Source organism: Monodelphis domestica, chromosome 3 (assembly GCF_027887165.1).
Source record: "Monodelphis domestica isolate mMonDom1 chromosome 3, mMonDom1.pri, whole genome shotgun sequence".
Taxonomy (NCBI): domain Eukaryota; kingdom Metazoa; phylum Chordata; class Mammalia; order Didelphimorphia; family Didelphidae; genus Monodelphis; species Monodelphis domestica.
This window is the reverse complement of record NC_077229.1, coordinates 297982350-298004119: the sequence shown is the minus strand read 5'-3', so window position 1 is coordinate 298004119 and position 21770 is coordinate 297982350. Positions and strand designations below refer to the sequence as shown.

At 35.7% G+C, this 21770-nt stretch overlaps 1 protein-coding gene across 2 annotated transcripts in view; it reads left to right on the top strand.

Annotated features, from left to right (window-relative positions):
* PXDNL (peroxidasin like) overlaps positions 1–21770 on the top strand; it is a 584754-nt gene that overhangs the window by 449717 nt on the left and 113267 nt on the right. For both annotated transcript variants that reach the window (XM_007487140.3, XM_056823900.1), the window contains 2 exons: positions 12661–12769; positions 16184–16341. In XM_007487140.3, coding sequence (XP_007487202.2) covers positions 12661–12769; positions 16184–16341 — 267 coding nt within the window. The remainder of the gene's footprint in view (positions 1–12660; positions 12770–16183; positions 16342–21770) is intronic.

The window sequence follows — 21770 nt, the reverse complement described above, 5'->3', positions numbered from 1 at the left end:
ATTATAAGAGATTTAGAACACTTCTTCATGTGCTTGTTAATAGTTTTGATTTCTTTATCTGAGAACTGCCTATCCATGTCCCTTGCCCATTTATCAATTGGAAAATGGCTTGATTTTTTGTACAATTGATTTAGCTCTTTATAAATATGAGTAATTAAACCTTTGTCAGAGGTTTCTATGAAGATTTTTTCCCAATTTGTTGTTTCCCTTCTGATTTTAGTTACATTGGTTTTGTTTGTACAAAAGCTTTTTAGTTTGATGTAGTCAAAATTATTTATTTTACATTTTGTGATTCTTTCTATGTCTTGCTTGGTTTTAAAGCCTTTCCCCTCCCAAAGGTCTGACATGTATACTATTCTGTGTTTACCTAATTTACTTATGGTTTCCTTCTTTATGTTTAAGTCACTCACCCATTTTGAATTTATCTTGGTGTAGGGTGTGAGGTGTTGATCTATTCCTAGTCTCTCCCACACTGTCTTCCAATTTTCCCAGCAGTTTTTATCGAATAGTGGATTTTTGTCCCAAAAGCTGGGATCTTTGGGTTTATCATATACTGTCTTGCTGAGGTCGCTTTCCACTGTTCCACTGAGGTCTGTTCCACTGATCTTCCTTTCTGTTTCTTAGCCAGTACGAAATTGTTTTGATGACTGCTGCTTTGTAATATAGTTTAAGGTCAGGGACTGCAAGGCCCCCATCATATGTGGTTTTTCTTCATTATTTCCCTGGATATCCTTGATCTTTTGTTCTTCCAAATGAACATTGTTATGTTTTTTTCTAAATCAGTGAAGAAGTATTTTGGTAGTTCAATGGGTATGGCACTAAATAGATAAATAAGTTTGGGTAGGATGGTCATTTTTATTATATTGGCTCGTCCTATCCATGAGCAATTAATGTTTTTCCAATTGCTCAAGTCTAGTTTTAGTTGTGTGGCGAGTGTTTTGTAGTTGTGTTCATATAGTTCCTGTGTTTGTCTCGGGAGGTAGATTCCTAGGTATTTTATTTTGTCTAAGGTGATTTTGAATGGGATTTCTCTTTCTAGTTCTTGCTGCTGAGCTGTGTTGGAGATATATAGAAATGCTGATGATTTATGTGGGTTTATTTTGTATCCTGCAACTTTGCTAACGTTGTTGATTATTTCAATTAGCTTTTTGGTTAAATCTCTAGGATTCTTTAAGTAGACCACCATGTCATCTGCAAAGAGTGATAACTTGGTCTCCTCCTTGCCTATTTTGATGCCTTCAATTTCTTTTTCTTCTCTAATTGCTACTGCTAGTGTTTCTAGTACAATGTCAAATAGTAGAGGTGATAATGGGCATCCTTGTTTCACTCCTGATCTTATTGGGAATGCATCTAGTTTATCCCCATTGCAGATGATATTAGCTGATGGTTTTACATATATACTGTTTATTATTTTTAGGAATGACCCTTCTATTCCTATGCTTTCTAGTGTTTTTAATAGGAATGGGTGTTGTATTTTATCAAATGCTTTTTCTGTGTCTATTGAAATAATCATGTGGTTCTTGCTGGTTTGCTTGTTGATGTGGTCAATTATGTGGATGGTTTTCCTAATGTTGAACCAGCCCTGCATCCCTGGTATAAATCCTACTTGATCATGGTGAATGATCCTTCTGATCACTTGCTGGAGTCTTTTTGCTAGTATCCTATTTAAGATTTTCACATCTATATTCATTAGGGAGATTGGTCTATAGTTGTCTTTCTCTGTTTTCGACCTGCCTGGTTTTGGAATCAGTACCATGTTTGTGTCGTAAAAGGAGTTTGGTAGAACTCCCTCTTTGCTCATTATGTCAAATAGTTTGTATAGTATTGGGATTAACTGTTCTCTGAATGTTTGATAGAATTCACTGATTAATCCATCAGGCCCTGGGGATTTCTTCTTAGGAAGTTCTTTGATGGCTTGTTGGATTTCATTTTCTTATATGGGATTATTTAAGAATTCTATTTCCGGGGGGCAGCCGGGTAGCTCAGTGGATTGAGAGCCAGGCCTAGAGACGGGAGGTTCTAGGTTCAAATCTGGCCTCAGACACTTCCCAGCTGTGTGACCCTGGGCAAGTCACTTGATCCCCATTGCCTAGCCCTTACCACTCTTCTGCCTTGGAGCCAATACCCAGTATTGACTCCAAGATGGAAGGTAAGGGTTTTAAAAAAAAAAGAAAGAAAAAAAAAGAATTCTATTTCCTCTTCTGTTAGTCTAGGCAGTTTGTATTTTTGTATATATTTATCCATTTCTCCTAAATTGGTGTATTTATTGCCATATAATTGGGCAAAGTAATTTCTAATGATTGCCTTAATTTCCTCTTCATCGGAGGTGCTGTCCCCCTTTTCATCTTTAATGCTGTTAATTTGGTTTCCTTCCTTCCTTTTTTTAATTAGATTGACCAGTACTTTGTCTATTTTGTTTGTTTTTTCAAAGTACCAGCTTCTTGTCTTATTTATTAAATCAATAGTTCTATCACTTTTGATTTTATTAATTTCTCCCTTAATTTTTAGGATTTCTAGTTTGGTTTTCTGCTGGGGGGTTTTAATTTGATCGCTTTTGAGTTTTTTCATTTGCATTTCCAATTGATTGATCTCTGCTCTCCCTTTTTTGTTAATATAAGCATTCAGGGATATGAATTTACCTCTAATTACTGCTTTGGCTGCATCCCAAAAGGTTTGAAAGGATGTCTCGCCATTGTCATTTTCCTCGATGAAATTATTAATTGTTTCTATGATTTCTTCTTTAACTAAACGGTTTTGGAGTATCATATTGTTTAATTTCCAATTGGTTATAGATTTGGTTTTCCATGTACCATTACTAATCATTATTTTTATTGCCTTGTGATCTGAGTAGGCTGCATTCATTATTTCTGCTTTTCTGCATTTGTGTGATATGTTTCTGTGACCTAATGTATGGTCAATTTTTGTGAATGTGCCATGTGAGAAGAAGGTGTATTCCTTTTTATCCCTATTTATTTTTCTCCATATGTCTATTAATTCTAATTTTTCTAAGATTTCATTCACTTCTTTTACCTCTTTCTTATTTATTTTTTGATTTGATTTATCTAAATTTGATAATGGTTGGTTTAAGTCTCCCACTAATATGGTTTTACTGTCTATTTCTTCCTTCAATTCTCCTAGTTTCTCCATTAGAAATTTGGGTGCTATATTATTTGGTGCATACATGTTGATTAATGATATTTCCTCATTGTCTAAAGTCCCTTTTAACAAAATATAATTACCTTCCCTATCCCTTTTGATCAGGTCTATTTTTGCTTTGGCTTTATCAGATATCATGATTACTACTCCTGCCTTCTTTCTGTCAGTTGAGGCCCAGAAGGTCTTACTCCATCCTTTAATTCTGACCTTGTGGGTGTCAACCCGCCTCATGTGTGTTTCTTGAAGACAACATATGGTAGGGTTTTGGATTCTAATCCATTCTGCTATTCGTCTACGTTTTATGGGTGAGTTCATCCCATTCACGTTCAATGTTATGATTGTCATTTGTGGACTCCCTGGCATTTTGATATCCTTCCCTAATTCTAACCTTTTCTTCTTCGGCTCTACCTTTTAGTCCAGTGATTTACTTTGAATCAGTCCCCCTTGTCCCCTCCCTTGATGTTTCCCTTTTTAGTCCCTCCCTTTTTGTTCCCTCCCCCCTCTCTTTCCCTCCCTTTTTGTTTTCCCTCTCCCCCTCCCCCCCTTGGTTTTCCCTTCTCCCTACCCTTGTTGGGTAAGATAGAATTCAAGATCCCAATGGATCTGGATGTTTTTCCCTCTCAGAGTTGATTTCCCTGAGATTAAGGTTTAAGTAAAAAAACCCTCTCTTCCTCTCCTTCTTATAGGAGTTTTCTTCCCCTCTCCTTCCCATGTGAGTCTTTGTGTGAGAAAGAATATTCTATTTGGTCTTTCTTTACCCTCTATTTATACATTACATTTCCCCCACATGTTATTATACATAGATTGATATAAATGTAGTCCTTATAGAAGAAAGTTTGAGTAAAAGAAGAAGATAACATTTTTCCCCTTTCCTTAATATTTACCTTTTCAGGTATTCCTTGCTCTTTGTTTTTCGGTATCAAACTTTCCACAGAGCTCTGGTCTTTTCTTTGCAAAAAGTTGGAAGTCTTCTATTTTGTTGAATGCCCATACTTTTCCTTGGAAGTATATAGTCAGTTTTGCTGGGTAGCTGATTCTTGGTTGGAGACCCAGCTCTCTTGCCTTTCTGAAGATCATGTTCTATGCCTTACGATCATTCAGAGTAGAACTTGCAAGGTCTTGTGTGACCCTGATTGGCATTCCTTTATATCTAAATTGTTTTTTTCTGGCTTCCTGTAGGATTTTTTCTTTTGTTTGATAGCTTTGGAATTTGGCAATTACATTCCTGGGAGTTGTCTTTTGGGGGTTTAGTGTAGAAGGTGTTCTGTGAGCTCTGTCAGTGGCTGTATTGCCCCCTTGTTCTAGAATCTCTGGGCAATTTTCTTTGATTATATCTTGTATCACCATGTCCAGTTTAGTGTTTATTTCTGGCTTTTCTGGGAGTCCAATTATTCTTAAATTCTCTCTTCTCCCTCTATTTTCCAGATCTATCACCTTGTCGGTGAGATATTTTATGTTCTCTTCTAATTTCTTGGTATTTTGGCTTTGCTTTATTAATTCTTGCTCTTTTACACAATTGTTGTCTTCCAGCTGCCTGATTCTGGCCTTTAAAGCCTGGTTTTCCTTTTCACTTTGGTCAAACTGGTTTTGTAGATGCGTGACTTTCTTTTGCATTATTTCCCACTTTTCCTCCCAAAAGGCTTCCATCTTTTTGGTCATTTCTGATTCAAATTCTTCATGGGTTTGTGGAGAGTTTCCATTTCCTTTGGAAGGTTTTGGAGCATTTTCTTGCATATCATATTCTATCTCCTCTGTATTTTGTATTTTGGCTCCATAGAATGTGTCCAATGTCGCCCCTTTCTTCTTATTTTTCTTGGTATTTTGGGGCTTCTGTGCTTCTGTGGAGTTTGCCATCTCTGAATGTGGAGAATTATCTTTTCTTATCTCTGTCTGGTGTTCAGAGGCTTTAGTCCTGGGCAGATTGTCGGTTCTATGAGCTTTCCCTGGGTTAAATTGAGTATGCCTTCAGGCAATGACTTTCACTGGAACTGGAATGGAAGGGTCGGAGCAGGGGGCCACACTCTCCCCGGCTCTCTGGGTTGGGTTGCTTTCCAGAAGTTGCCTTCAGAATAGCTGGCCGTGAGGCTGTTTTGTTGGCCCTGAGGGTTGCTGTTGTTTCAGAGGACCCTGCTCTCTGAGGGGGTAGGGGCTGTGGCCAGAGCTCGGAGGGCAGTGACTTTCACTGAGACTTGGATAGCAGGATCCAGCCCGTGAGGCTGTCTTGCCTGCCCTGAGGGTTGCTGTTGTTTCAGAAGACCCTGCTCTCTGAGGGGGGCGGAGCTACGGCTTCCCGGAGCCTTGGACTCTGTGCTCCTACCCTTTAGGTCCGAGTAATCTCGGGTTCTGGCTTTTGTGGGGGGCCATACCTTCTGATCCAGGTCCAGATCCAGGAGGAGGATTCCCAGGGTCTATGCTGTTGATTGTTTTGAATTTCGGGGCCTTAGGAGCTTATAGTTTGAGATCGGTCGGGAAGGGTTTTCCGGAGATCAGAACTTTAGCTTTCTCTAAGCCGCCATCTTGACCGGAAGTCCAAGAATGATCATTTTTTGATACAGCAGCTTTGTACAAATATGATAATCTAATTAGGATTATTAAAAGTCAATGAGTCATTAAAGCTATGTAGTAAAGACTAAATATGAGAATGATTATTATCTGATCATCTTGTCATGAATTCAGTAATATCTAGTTTTTGTGTATCCTAGATGAGCTTTAAAAATATTGTTTAAACCTAAAAAACACCATGAAGGAGAGATTGTTGACATGGCTTTGCACTATTCTTGGGTATTTCTCTTGTTTGACAGGAGAGGGGGTCCAGAAATGTAATTTTTAAAAAAGTAGAGTTTCCCCACTAAAAATTATGCCACTTTAGCTCAACAATTCATCTTTAACTTATAATCTCCAAGAAAGACAAGACAGTAAAATGTATAATTCTAGATTTGCATGCTGTGTGTGCAGAGATTGATAAGGCACATAATTGTCTGAAAAAATGGTATCTCATGTCTCCTATTTAAACTTTGCTTTTTAAGTGAAATTTATTTTTAAATTAAAAATAATTTTATTTTAGTTGATATAATTTTTGAGATAAAAAAAGCTCCCTTATGATTGAATATTCAGTAAGTATTCACTTTTAGAAATAAAATAAAATTCTTAGGGTAAGAATCCTAATGAAATGAGTTGTACATACATATGGACTCAATGACTTAATAGAGGTTATCTAGGAGAGGATCTGAACCTGTGTCTTTAGGATTCTAAGGTCAGCCCTCTATCCATTTCACTTCTCTACTGTTCTTATGACAATGTGAAAGAATTTTTTGTTGCTTTAAAAAAAAAACCCAACCTTAATTCATTGTTTATTGATCAAAGAAATCTTTAAAGAGAGTAGGTTCATAAATTTACAGGAGAAATATGCACCAGGGGGTTATATTATATGGATTTGGAAGGGACTTATGAATCATCAGTCACAGAGTCCAGCATTTGAGATTTGGAAAGTACCTTAGTAATCATTTAAGAAGCCTGATTATTACATACCTGACAAGTTGTTGTACAGCTTCTACTCAAAGACAGCCAAGAAGGGCTCTTGGCTATACTATCTAATGGGATACTTCTCATTCCACTTTGGTGGAGCTCTAATTGTTAAGAATTTTTTTGTGTTTTTTTTTCCAGACACCAAACCTTAATTTTTCTCTCCTCAACCAAGACAGATTACTCCTGGTTCTTCCTTTTGAATCCAAATAGAACAAGTCTGATGCCTTCTCAAGAAAATAAATCCTTCAAAACTCTTGAAGAGAGGTATCATATTGCCTCTTCTCCAGACTAAATAAATCAGTTCCCCTCTTTCAATTAGTTCTCAGGTGACACAAACTTGAGCATCTTTACCATCCTGATTACCTTCCTCTGGATACTGCAGCTTATCAAGGTCCATAACTCATGATGCCATAAACTAAACACACTCTTCATGATGAGTTCTAACAATGGACATATATAGTGTGACTATTATTTTCCTCTTGTTGGAAACTTTTTCCCTCTTGATGCAGCTGGAGGTTTCATTATCTTTTTTAAAATTTTAACTGTCACATCATGCTATTGAGTAATATTGAGCTTTACAGTACACTACAATTCTCAGATATATATTTTTCAGAATGGATGCAACATAACCATAAATCTTCCATCTAATATTTTTGAAATTGATTTTTTTTGTATTCAGGTTCAAGACTTTCCTTTTATTCCTATTGAATTTTATCTTACTAGGGTCAACCCAATTCTCCACCTGTATCAAAATGATTTCTTTTAGATTCAGACTATCATTTAGAAGTTAACTATCCCCTCCAGCTTTATGCCATTTGTAATTTTGATGTTTGGTCATTTATTCCTTTAATTTACCAATAAAAATATTAAATATTGAGATGTCAAGTGACATTCCTGGTAGTTTTCACTGGAGACCTCTTGTCAATGTGGATGTGGATGTCGAATCATTAATAATTACTCTTTGAGTCAGGTCATTTGAAGTCTGAATCTTTCCTTGTATTTTCATCAAATCCATATCTCTCCATCTTTTCCACAAGATGAGCATGAGATAATTTTATTACTACATTGCTAAAATCTAATTCAATTATATCCCAAGAATTCCCCTCATTTACTAGTTTGGGGATATTGTAAAAATGACAACAACAACAAAGATATGAGATTATCTATGCTTGATAGGCTCTAGTAAAAGCCATGCTTATTCTTTGTAATCCCTGCATCTAGATGTAAACCAATCATTTCTTTAATGGTCCATCCTGGAAATTTTCTAGTCATACAAGTCAAGCACACTGATCCATTATTTGGAGAATCTACTCTTAATTTTTTTTTTCTCCCTATCCCCCACAAAAACAGGTTTGCACTTGTCTTTCTCTATCACCTTGTGATATCTCTCTGGTTTCTAATATCTTTTCACATGTCTATCTTCTACCTTTTTTATCCTCTCCAAACAGAGGGAGGGGTTTTTATAGGAATAATCGCTCTCTTAATTCATAATCAACAATCAATCAGTCAATGAATATACAGAATATTTGAATAATACACTTTGCAGGGTACTAGGGTAGGCCTCATGGGAGATGTTTAGTTCAGAAAAAATATGATCTTGTTGGGGTTAAAATTAATGGTTTGACTAAAATATATGAAAATTATAAATAATACGGTGGTCACCAATCTAAAGTATTATTGCTCAAAGTTGAAATGACTTTAAATAGCTTTTATTTACAAAATAGGTAGAAAGAGTTAAAGCAGAGAAATACAAAAGGGTGGATAAATCTATCTAACTAAATATTGCTCCAGTGCTCAACTCAGCCAGTACTTATTGACCTTCAACCAGAATTAAACTATCCAGAAGACAGGAAGGGAAAGCCAGCTATCCACTCACTCAAGTTCCCTCCAAGAGATAGATCAAGAAGATTACTTGTGCTGAAGGTGACTCCTCAGGCCAAGTTTCTTCCTTGAGCCACCTTTCTTCTTGAAGCTGACTTCCTTCTGGAAGTCAACTTCCCTAGAATTTAGGGCCTTTTATAATGGCTTCTTGTCCTTTCCCCTCTTCACAAGGGCCAATCACAAGCTTCCAAATTGTCAAACTGTGGGAACTACTTCTCACCTTCTGGAGAGGTGAATGTTCATCAAAATGTTTCACAGATTCCTGGCTGATTGAGGTGTGAAATCTCATTTCCTGGCTGATTGAGTGGAAAGGGTGAAGAGCTCTTCTATCTAGTACTAAGTAGGGTGTTCAAGCTTTTGTTGATTCAATTAAAAAGTAGAAAAAGTAGAGTTAATCTTGTCTTCACAATCTAGTGAGGTACTAAGTAAGGGCACTTAAGTTATTGTTAATCAAGTGTAAATTCAGAATAGACAAAGAGAATAAAGAATTCCCTTTTACAATTGCCCCTGTGATTCTATGGGAGACTAGTCTCCTCAATGAATCATTTTTACATAATAAGAAATTACAATAGTTATAGATAAGAGGGAATTGAAAGAGAAAGAGGGAGAAAATCAATGTTTGCTAGGCACATGGACAATAAGCCAATTAGGGACAATCCCCTTTGGCATAAGAGTTTATATTCAGAATAAATGTGTCCAACCCTCTCACAGTTCAATCAATTGTGCTACATGCTTCTTTCTGTGTCTTCTGATGCTGTGGATGTTTCTCAGTCATGTGACAAGGAAATCACTTTAAAAGACTGATATATATTAATTTAAGGTCGCCAAGGAATTCAGCTATGTAATTCCTAAATGAAAACTCAAATCAGCAGTCAACCTTTTATGGAGTTTAATTACAAACAGGAGGAAGAAAGGTATTGAGAGAGAGAGAGTGAGAGAGAGAGAGAGAGAGAGAGAGAGAGAGAGAGAGAGAGAGAGAGAGAGAGAGAGAGAGAGAGAGAGGGGAGAGAAGGGAATAGGGCTTAAATACCCCCTCTGTTTAGGGGCTGGGTCAAAAGGCCCAAGCCCTTAGATAGCTGAGGCAAAGAAAAGAGATCAGTCCCTATCACTCACGTGACCAAAATGGAGAAACAGTCTCAGGGGCCTCCACATCCAGCCTCCTTCACAGCAACACTTCTCAGAGGACAACCTCTCAGAGCAAAACCTCTCTCCCCCCCCCTCAGTCCTCAGACCCCCCTATCTTTAAGGACACCATCTAAGTTCCCTCCCCTCAGTTCTCACATCTACCAATCACTGTCCATGTCTTCCCTGTGCCAATGGTGGTTCTAGTTTAACCCAGGACTGCCCAGAGGTCTTGTGGCTTTGCACATGTCTGTTGAAGGTCATATTCTCAAATAATTAAATTTTGATCTATGCTGCAGCCCTTCCTAAATCCTGTTAGGACTGAGTAGGGTGGAGATTGTAAGTTCCAAGACCTGGTTCTGTCATTCCAAGTATCTCTATTGTATCAATTCTAAAATCAATCATGACTCAAAGAACTTCCTGTTCTATGCTTAAGCATAGGTCAAAGCCCTTTCCATTGTTTAGCAAAAGGTTTCTGTCCTAAAGTAGTCTTAGGTAGGGAGGAGAAGGACCCTCCCATGCCTAGGGTTTCACATTCCAATAGAGTTTCTTACTATCAGTAGGAAATTTTTTCCAGTATGAAATTTCCCAATGGGGAAATTTCCAACATTCATAAGTCTAAGAAATTTTAAGCTTTACAGTCATCTTCATGGTGCCTTCTTCAAACAATTCACTTTTGGATTCAAAGAATTATCAAGCTCTTTCCTGAAATATTCTCTCTCAAAAGATATTTTAGTTTTATGAGAATTATACAATCCTCATGACAATTATGCAATCCCCCCTGAGGAGGGTGTTGTGATCCCTGGGACAATTATACAGTGTCTACCTACCCTCAGGCATGTTGTCAGTCTGAGTACCTCACTCTTTTTGGAGCCCAGTGTAAAAAGAAAAATTATGGATTTTGTTTTAAAACCAAAATATGATTCTAGGGATCAAGTGTTGCATCAATAAATGTGTAGCAATTAATCTTTAGTTGGAATTAGTCTTTATTTCACTATAATCTTTAACAGCTCTCTTGATACAAAATGTAATTATGACTTTGGAGAAAATAATTTAATGTTTCTGACTCTAATACACTGAGGAATTTATGCATGGATATATGGATTTCACTGGGTGAGTACTCTTAAATGATATTAACCACCATCCTCTGAACCTTAGCCACTTGGAATGTTTCTTATCCATGTTTTCACCTGCATAGACAATCTGTTCGAGGTGTTGGAGAGCTTCCTCTTAGAAGTAATATGTCTTTCCTACAGTCTGCCAAGTGTCTTATTCTAATTAGATTCCTAACCCACTTTTGTCTCTTCTCCTTATCTTCAAGTTGAATCCCTGATTATATTCTTTATTCTGACTCTTATTTTGCAAGTCTTTTTTGGTAGCAGTCAATCAAGAAACATTTATTAAATGCCTGCTATATATGTCACTGTTACTAAGAGTTAGTTATACAAATACAAATTAAAAAAAAGAATCCCTCTCAAGGGAGTTTGCCATCTACAGCATGGTGGGACCTTCTTGGGTCCATCATAGGATGAGAAATTTAGAATTGGTAGAGACCTTAGGGACCTCCTGCTCTAGGGTTCAACAAAGTGTGGCCCAAGAACCAAATCCTATAGTCCCTGGAACTATGAATATATTCTACATTTTACACTTAATTTTTATTTTTTTAAAACATTTTAAGGTAAAGTTTTATTATATTTAAAAATATAAAAGCCATTCTTAGCTTATAGTTTGCTGATCTAGTCCAAAACCCTCATTTCGCAGATGGGAAAACTGAGATCTGGAGAGATTAAAGTGGTTTACCTAAGATCACACAGGCAAGGATTATAGATACTATGCTCTATCCATAACTTCTTTGATTAGGTCCTCCCTTAATTCATATATTCAAAATTGTCCCTTAAACCTGCACTATTACATGCAATGGGTTCATCATGATCTTCAGAACTGTAAACTTTCCTACTGAAATCTTAACTGGTGGAGGGAGGACCCATGCGATGTCATCCTAGTCTGAGGGTTATTTCTGTAGTCCAGAAGTCTCTATAGTTGAAATATCAGGAATGAAAGACACAGTCCTCTTCTATTTTTGGAATTGGCTGTTGGGGTACAGTATATGGAATCTTCTTCCCATGAAACACCTGGTTTTGAGACACTGCTTAGGCTCAAGTCCCAAAGGTTTCACCCAGAGGTCACTCCTTGCTCCTAAGGGCATCTTTTTATACTGGCTGCAAAGATTCTCTCTTGACTCTGATTTCTAGATTACTATGATTCATTCTCCAGATCATTCAGAATCCCTACGGTCAGAAATTCTCCTTCTTTCACTTAGGATGAAACTTTTTCACCGAATGAGGAAAAAAGACTAAGGAATAAAGCCTCTTTCTTTGGATCCACGGAACCTCTGAGGGCCAAAGACCAAAAGATCTTTCCTTTATCATATTGAAATGACACATTAAAAGGCCATTTGGAATTTATCGTTCTGGCTATGCAGCTAGTCAGAAAAGGTTCCATTCTAACCAGAGGGTTACCAGTCAGGGAGCTCATTACAGAATGCCTGTACTTGCTCCATAATTTCCCAGAGGGACATCCCTTATACATCAGGATTATTTTCTCAGGAGCAAGTTCCCTCACCTCTCCAGGGGGATAGGCATCATCTCAGGTGCTTTGTACATGGACCAGATGCCAGTAACACAGCAGCCCTACATCCTTATCCATCTGGGTTCTCTAGACCATTACTAAAATGGAATGGTCCGTATGCCCTTGACAGTTTTTAGGGTACTTTCATTCTCTGAATTTAGAGTTTGTATAGGAAGATATGTTGGCAATATTATTCTTTTCTATCTAATAGAAAATATCACCTGGAGGTTTTAATAGTATTTTCATTTTGTTGCAAGGTGTTCCTTCTAAAATATAAAAGATGTTAAATGCCACTTACATCATGTAATTCCTAACTTTTTTTTTTAAATCATGGGATTGTTGTTACAGCAATACAGGGCAGACAAGCTGGTGATAACTTTGTTGAATCATCCATTCTTGATGCCATCCAGAGGGTTGACAGTGCAATTAACTCCACAAGAAGAAATCTATTTTCACAGTAAGGATTTATTTTATTCTGTTTATGAAAATGTTTTTATTTCAGTTCTGTTTAGCTATTGCAAGCTCCATTAATCACAAGCAGGGATACTATTATGATATTGTCAAAATGCGTTTTCTTTAAGTTTGGCAATCCAGGCCATTGCCTAGGAATAGCAGTCATTGTTAGTTCAACTATTGAAAGAAAAGTAAGGTTGTGCAGTGTGTTATTGAACATTGCTCATTCCCAAAGAAGTTTCTATGAATCAGATCCTGCTCTCCAGAGGTAGAAGAATCAGAGATACCCAGGTGATTGGTTTCATGATGTTTACAGCAATTAGCCAATATCCTGGGGCCACACATTTTTCTCTGTAATTATTTTAGGAATTAGTATACATAGAATCTAACAGTGTCACTAAACTGACAATACTGAAGTTTAATAGATTATCTGCTTAAGGTAATAATTTTCTCCTTTCCATTTCCATTGCCTTACTATTTTAGAATAAAATAAGGGACTTTTTCGGTCAAACTTCATGAGTAAGAGTTAAAAGCACCCTACATTGTCATAGTAAAATCAGAAGTCAATTTAGGATCAAGAAGATTATTAATAGTGAATAGATTCTGAATGCTTTGTTTCTAACAAAGTTCTCCACCAGCTAACCATTTTCTTCAAAGATTTCTGATTATGAAACAGGATACCAATGACAAATGCATGAGAATAGTTACTTTTTTCAGTTTGAGTGAATAATACTGAGTTTTTAAATGTTCACTTTCTTAAAGGGATAATTTTTAACATAATCCATAAATCAAAGAGTGATTTTTACATAATTGGAAAAAATGTGTGAATTAGTGAGGCAGCCTGGTCCCAGGAAAGGAATGAATGTTTTGTTGTTTAAGATCAGCTTCCATGTTTTTATTTGGACATATAAAAAGATTTAATTTTGTGCTACTTTTGAAATCAACCCTATTTTGAAACAAATTACATGTCTTCTTTCATTACCTCCTCTTATGATCTAAGTTTTAACTATCACCCTCCATGCAACTTAGCATTTCATTTGTAATTTTCTTCTGTACTTATCTCATTCAATTTATATCACTGTATTTTAATTTATATTTATATATACACATATATACATAAACACATACCTACAAACACACAAATATACACATTCACATATATATATGTGTGTGTGTGTGTATGTGTGTGTATATATATATATGTCCCTTATCTCCACAAATGTATTTTAGGCTCCTTTAAGGTATGTCATTGCCATCTAGCATTGTATTTTGAACAAAAGAAAATCACAAAGTGTCAAAATTAGTAAGCACCTCAGAGGTCAATTAAACCAATCCATATCTCAGTAAGATTACATCTACAGTACAGCTTAAATTATTTTATCCACATACAGTGAGAAAACTTCCAGTAAGGTTTTAATTAATGGATTTATGTCAGCTTAAAGGAAGTTATCAAATGGAATGTGCTAGGGAATCTGTCTTTGATTCTGACTTGTTTAGCATTTTTGCTAAACATATTGATAACTTAGATAGAGGAATATACAGCATATTTATGAAATGTGAAGGTGATGCAAAGTTGGATAAGATAAATATGCTGATTAAAAGAATCAGGACAAGCAAATCTTGTTACACCAGAATAATGGATGAAATGGAAAGGCATTTATAGGCTTGAGATCATTGGAAGTAGCTCGAAATATTGAATGTAGAGGAGAAAAGTCTTGGGGAAAAGGAGCATGATAATTGGTCACATATATTTGAAGGGCTTTATATGAAAACATGATCACCTTTGTTTTGTTGGCCTTCAGAAGAAAGAATGGACAGTGGTTGAAAAGGGTAAAGAAGTAGATTTATAACTGATGTAGGAAAAACTCCATAACAATGAGCATTATCCAAAACTAGAATGATCTGGCGTGGGAGTATTAACTCGTCCTGTCTGACTAGAAGACTTTAATGAAGACTGGAGGACCACATGTTGAGAATATTGTAGAGGACATTGATTCAGGTTGTCTTCTGAGTGTTCCAATTCCATGATTTTCATTCTTTGTTGAGGAACTCATTATCTTCTGAAGAAGTTCTCTTTAATCTGTAAAGAGATATAAGTCCTGAAAGTATTTCTTTATATCCATATGAAATTATACCCTCTGAAGATTCCTACAATGGCTTCTACCTCTACCTTCTAGATTCAAACTTCCTCATCTTGAGTTCTCTACTCCAATTAAGTCATAGGTCCAGTCCTTTCCTTTGGCCTTCCTTCTATTGACCTAAAGTTGCATTTTCTTTCCTAGATATTTTAATTAGTTCATGTAACTTATGATATCTACGTATACATATATATGTGTGTTTGAGTGCTTATGTGTATGTGTGCGTGTTTATCTTGGTAGTACACTTCCAATGGGCTCCCGCTTGTCAATATCCTTATATTTAATCCATTATTCTAGACTGTCAAGATTTGTTTGGATCCCAATTCTTATAATCATTGTTTCTCTTCTCCAATTTTGTATCATCTTGCGATTTCACAAGAATGCCACATATTCCTTTATCTAGATTATTAAAAGCCTTTCATAACCTAGCTCCTCCTCTTACTTTTCCAGTCTTCTTATTATTTCCTGATATATACTCTTGGGCCCATTATCTGAACTATTGATTATTTTATGAACAAGACGCTCTATTTCTTTACTCTCGGTGTTCTTCCTGACAATTTCCCATGCCTGGAGCACTCACCCCCTTTTGCTCCAAAGATTGTATGTGCTATTTTATTTTAACATTCATTGAACTCATTAAAACATCTAGTTAGGGGTTAATAGATATTCAGTTTCATCAATAGCTATATATTTTTTTCTAAAAACAAATATTTCTTACTAATAGAAAATCTCCAGAACTTTTCATTCCAGTGACTTCCAGTAGATATTCTACATATGTTTATGTATTTAATAAATAAAAGGTATATATATATATATATACATGATATATATATTTAATGACCAATAATGAACTTCTCAACAAAGAAATAGAATCTTGAAATTGCAACAATCAGAAAAGACAATCTGAACAGGTATTCAGAATGACTCTTCTAAAAGATGGTCTTTCTGAAGGTATATTCAGTGCTCCGTCATTAAATGTATAATATTAACTAAGAGGAAGAAATGTGGATTACTACTTTATTAATGACCCTATTTATTATTTTGAATTTTACATAATACATAGGATTTCTAAGGAGATTATTCACTAGACTATTAATTCCATTGCTTATAAATGTTTATTCAAACCAATGAATTGACTCTAAAATTCAAAAGGAAGTATTTTCAGTAAGAAGACTCCTGGTTTGATAGGTATTGGTATCTTTCTGTTTAGATCTCTGAAACATCATTCAGAGTGTTTCTGAGTTTTACTTCATGAATAGCAATGCTTTTGTCATCTTCAGAAGACCTCGAACTCCTAGTGACCTGCTGGCTCAGTTCCGTTATCCACGGGACCCTTTCACTGTTGAGACTGCAAGAGCAGGAGAGATTTTTGAGCAAACACTTCAGCTGATCCAGGAGAATGTGAAGCAAGGCCTCACTGTTGATTTAGAGCACCAAGGTGAGGATCTATATGTGTATGTTTTCAAATGTGTTCAAGATTGTTGTCATAAACTAAAAGATCAATGAATTTTCCCACTTTAAGACATCAGCACATTTTAGAAACTTAAAAAACAAAACTTTTTACAAACCACTGAAGCGCAGGTGTTTATGGAAGTTAAGAGAGATGTAATGATAGAGTGTTTAATCAAAGGAGGGTGGTTTTTACTGTTGCTAATATCAGCTAGAGGATGAGCCATATACTATATACATCTTCTACTCTTAAGATCAATATGTTCCTACTAAGAAATACTTTATCCTCAAAGTTATAGTTCCCTTGTTCATTATTGTAAGCATACAAATTTTATAGCGAGTCTTCAGGCATCTCCATCACCAAGACATATACATCCTCTGTTTCTTTTCTTTATACTCTTTCACAGCAATGTTTTTTTTTTTCATGCATCAGAAGTCTACTTAGTAAATGCCATGTGAGGATATCACTAAATTTATTCAGGAATTATGCCCTTTTTTTTCATTTGATAGAAAATCATGTTTGTGAAGGTGACCCCTATTACTGATAACACCTTGTTTTTGGTATTGCTATAAAAATTACTACCATGATCTCTTTCCATCACCTTGAGTTACTTCCTTTGGGGAAGTAAGCTGGGAGGTAGATCAAATTGTCTTTTTCATGTGTTCAGGTGTGTGTCTTAAATTTAAATAAAGGGAACAGCTAGGTAGCTCTGTGGATTGAGAACCAGACCTAGAGACAGGAGAGCCTATGTTTAGGTCTGACTTCAGATAGATACTTCCTAGATGTGTGACCCTGAGCAAGTCACTTAATCCCCAATGCCTGTAAAAAACAAAACAAAACAAAACAAAAAAATAAAAAAAACCCTTAAAATTAAAAATTCCCCCAAATAATAAATCTCCCTAGCCATAAAATTTTTGTTTTTGAATGCTTGTCTGTTTTAAATTTTAAATTCCATTGGAATAATTTTAAGGAAGGACAGTTACAAAGAACCACTTTGATCCCTTATCCTAACATGGAGATGGCCCTCAATTCTTAAAGGCTGTGCAAGTATAGTATATCCAGTTTTGAGTACAGGCAGACCTGATGATGGGTATCTTGTAGGTAGTCCTAAGTTTGACAAAGCTTCCCACCATGAAGTCAGTCAATAAATCATGAACATAAAGACATAAAACAATTGTTTGAGATGTGGTTTGGCAGTAGGACTATCCATCCTTATTGAATTATGACTTTTTAAAGTTTTGAAGAAATATTCAGGAAACAGTCAGCTTGGCTACAGAGAAAATAAGGATAATGTGATTTATAAATGGAAGAGACTGTCTCATTTTTGGACTTTCATAGGGAGGGTGTACATATGGCATCAGAATGGGTGGCAGGAAATTCCAGAATATCTGGGTTGATGGATGGATGTGAAAAAGTAATTTAGATGTTTAAACATGAAATCCTGCATTGTGACTGGCTTGAAACAAATTAAATATAAAAATTATTGATATCCAAAGCTTTGTAGTTAATAATTCCAGTGTAGATAGACATGAGTTTTAGAAGGGTATATGAATAAAGAAATAGTAATAATTGAAGTTTTGTCATGTCTTAGGAATATTATTAATTAAATATTATGATTGCGTGAGGTTTTTGTCCTTCATCCTCATACAACTTGTTTCCTTATGGGACCAAGCGTAAGTCTTTGGGTTTCCTTTTATGCTAAATCTGAGTCTTGATGATAATTATCCATTTCTTCATAAAAGAAGTCAGAGAAATTAAATACTGAAAGGCTTCACAGTCTACTTTCTTGTCTGGTCTTATGCTGATTTCTTGATATCTTATGGGTACTGCCTAGATTCCAATCCCTCTATCCCTTGGTACATAGTCTCTATGAACAGCTGTGACAAATAACAACAATAACAATAGTTATTAATTGTCATTCTCTATAGGCAAAGCTTATTGTATGAATGTCTCTGAATTTGGCTAATTTGGTTTTTGGATGACAGACTAACTGTGTTATAGATGTAAACTCAAAATCTCTCCATCTTAGAGAGTTTTCAAAGAACTTGCCTTTTGCTGGGTATCTTTCAAAAATACAATGCCATCTAAGCAACATAATGGGGCTTTTGGAATAGCACTTCTGTGAAAATCTTTCCAGAAATCTATATTCTAACATCTGCTTGCATTTATTAAATCAAGTAATCAATATTGTTGATTAAGTCTCTACTATGTACAAGGCACTGAACTAAAAACTGGTATTAGAAAGAAATGCAACAACACAGCTCCTGAGATCAAGGAGCTCAGAATATAACAAAGAACATAACCTTTAAACAACAGGGAGGTGGGACAATAGGTAAATCTGTTATGGGAGTCCAGAGGAACTGAGTTCAGATCCTACCTCACACACTAGCTGTGTGACACTAGGTAAGTCATATCATCTCTCTCTCAATCTGTTCCTTCATCTGTAAAATGTAATAATTATATCTACCTCAAATGGTTCTTGCAAGAATAAAATGAGAAAGTGTAGAACATTTTACATACCTCACAGCACTATATAAATGCTACCCATTATTATTGTTATTACTATTATTAATTTTTAAAAAAGAAAATATATCTGGGAAAAATTGGAGATGGCCTCAAAAGGAAGGCACCAAGATTAAGGGAGACTGAGAATGATCATCCTTTAAAAAAATAGTTAACACTGTTCTACTACTTCCTAAGCTTACTTAATTATATGGAGCTATCTGACCTTTCCCTGATTACGCTATCCCCTCAGCTCTGGAAAGGAGAAACTTTATAGTTTTGTGTCCTAACTGTCTGCAAATTGTTTACTTTTAGCATTCTGCATTTCTCCCCAAAATATGGCAAATATTGGTTCTGCAATACTATATTCAAAGTGCATATTTCCATCTCTATGAATGTTCACTGATTCAGAAAGAATGAAAAAATATTTTTCCATTTCAGTCCCCAGGAGTGATCATGTAATAGAAATAATCTGAATCACAATGAAGACTCTCTTCACTCAAATAGAAGAAGAGATGCAATTATTAATAAATTACAATGGAACACATGAAGCTTATTAGATTATCTTCCAATAGTAAAATATTCAGATAGTATTTAACTTTTTCTGATTTATTTGTTGCATGTGTGATTCATTATCATGTGTCTCTACAGTAAGTCCTTAAGTTTTTGGGGAGGAATAAAACATTTTGAAGTACCTTGTGCTTATTTTTATGAAAATTGAGTAGTTGTTATGAATGATCATATTCTGTATCAATAGGCAATACAAGCCTATAAACTGGATATCTTATTTGTAATGGCAAAAATATATTAATGCTATTAAATATTGGTATTTCCTCTTCCAATATTCCAGAAAACTTTCCTTACTATATTATACTGTCAAGGGCACCAGCATCATGACCATCACCAATTACCTTCAAAACCATCAAAGTATACATGTTAGAATAGTCAATAAAACTGAGCTCCATGAGTATGTGGTCAATTTTTTCTTTCTTTTTATATAGAAACACTAATTCTGAGTTTTGAACAGAACAGAGAATCAATGAAGATTTATTGAATTGAATTTGAACCCGATCTTTTCCCTTTACTTATGAATTCTTTTGGCAGTGAGTGTGAATCTATACACATTGATAGTATGATTCTCCTCTAATCTATCATAACCTAACTTTTCCTTGACTCAGTGAAAGGTATAAAGATACCAAAAGAACGTGATTGCATTGCCAGGCTTCTTGTTCAGAAGCTCCTCTGGGTCTAGTCTCATTATCTCAGTTATACTGACTCAGAGAAATTAAATGATGTCTGTCATCACAGAGCTAATATTTGTGAAAAGAAGCACCTGAGTGATTCAATAGATAGTGCTCTGGACCTGAAGTCAGGAAGACCTGAGGCCAAATACAGCCTCCTATACTCTCTCACTGTGTGTACATATATTTTACATAAATCCTAAAATAATCGCATATATTTTATATTTATCTTAAAATTTCCTTGTACACAAAATCCTCTTAGTGATTTGTCCTCAAGAGATTATGAAGCATACTTATTAACTTTTAAGAATTAAAAAAAAATATTATTTAAAAGCCCTTACCTCCATCTTACAAGCAATACTGTGTATTGGTTCCAAGGCAGAAGAGTGGTAAGGGCTAGGTAACAGGGGTTTAGTGACATGCTCAGGGTTATAGAGCAAGGAAGTCTCTGAGATCAGATTTGAACCTTCCATCTCTAGGCCTAACTCTCAATTCACTGAACCAATCTAGTTACCCACACCTATTAACTTTAATAACTCAAATTCAACCTTAACATTCCTTCAAGTCTTGCAGCTGAAGGATGCCTGTTGTATAGATTTTCTAGTTTGTGATATAAAGTTGAGTGGGAAACCAATAGAGTAGGCCCATCAGTAATGGAAACAATCAAGAATCTCCAAAGTTTAGGTGCTAGGAGAGAGAAACAAAAATGAAAGAGAGAGGTGACCCTTCAGGAGTTGGGATCAGATTTCCGTAGAGAGGACAGCCTGGATCTCTCTGGCAAAATGGTGTCTTGCTTCTAATGACCTTGTGCTTCTCCCTAACATATCCTTATTAATAGCATAGGCATTCTTCCATTTTCCTATATGCCGGTGAGTCATAGCATGCCATGGCTTCTAAAAAAAATGAAAAAAAAAATTTGAGTCACTCAGAAAGATGAAGAAGGGCATGAGTAGGCTGTACCTATCACTGATGAAAAATTGCTTAAGAGTAATGGCATAAAACAGAATGTCAGAGGGGGCAGCCAGGTGGTTCAGTGGATTGGGAGCCAGGCCTAGAGATGGGAGGTTCTGGGTTCAAATCTAGATTCAGACACTTCCTAGCTGTGCAACCCTGGGCAAGCCACTTAATCCCCATTGCCTAGCCCTTACTGATCTTTTGCAGTAGAACCAATATAGTGTATTGATTTTAAGGTAAGGGTTAAAAAAATCATCAAAGAGATATGAAATGGGAAATGATGAGTTAATGATTCAGTGAAAATATAGGACATCCAATGGACAAGAGAATGAATGGAAGACCCTAGCACCTTGAGTCCATTGAAGGATTTCATATACATGCATGTATAAATGCATGTATACATTCATATATATCTGTTTATATACATATACATGCATATATACTCTACTGATGGAGACCTATGCCTTTTTTCCAGTGTGACTTTTCCTATTTCCACATATATGTGCATATATTAGAATATATACATATTGGAAATACATATATACCTATACAATACAAACATACATATATACATATGTACATGTACTCCTATTGATATGTTGATTTACAAAATTATAAACTTTTTTCTTCCAGACCAATTTGCTAATTTTGTGGTTACTGAGTTTCCTTTTTATTTCTAGAGTGTCCTCTAACCTCTCTATATCTTCAGTTTTTAGTTTT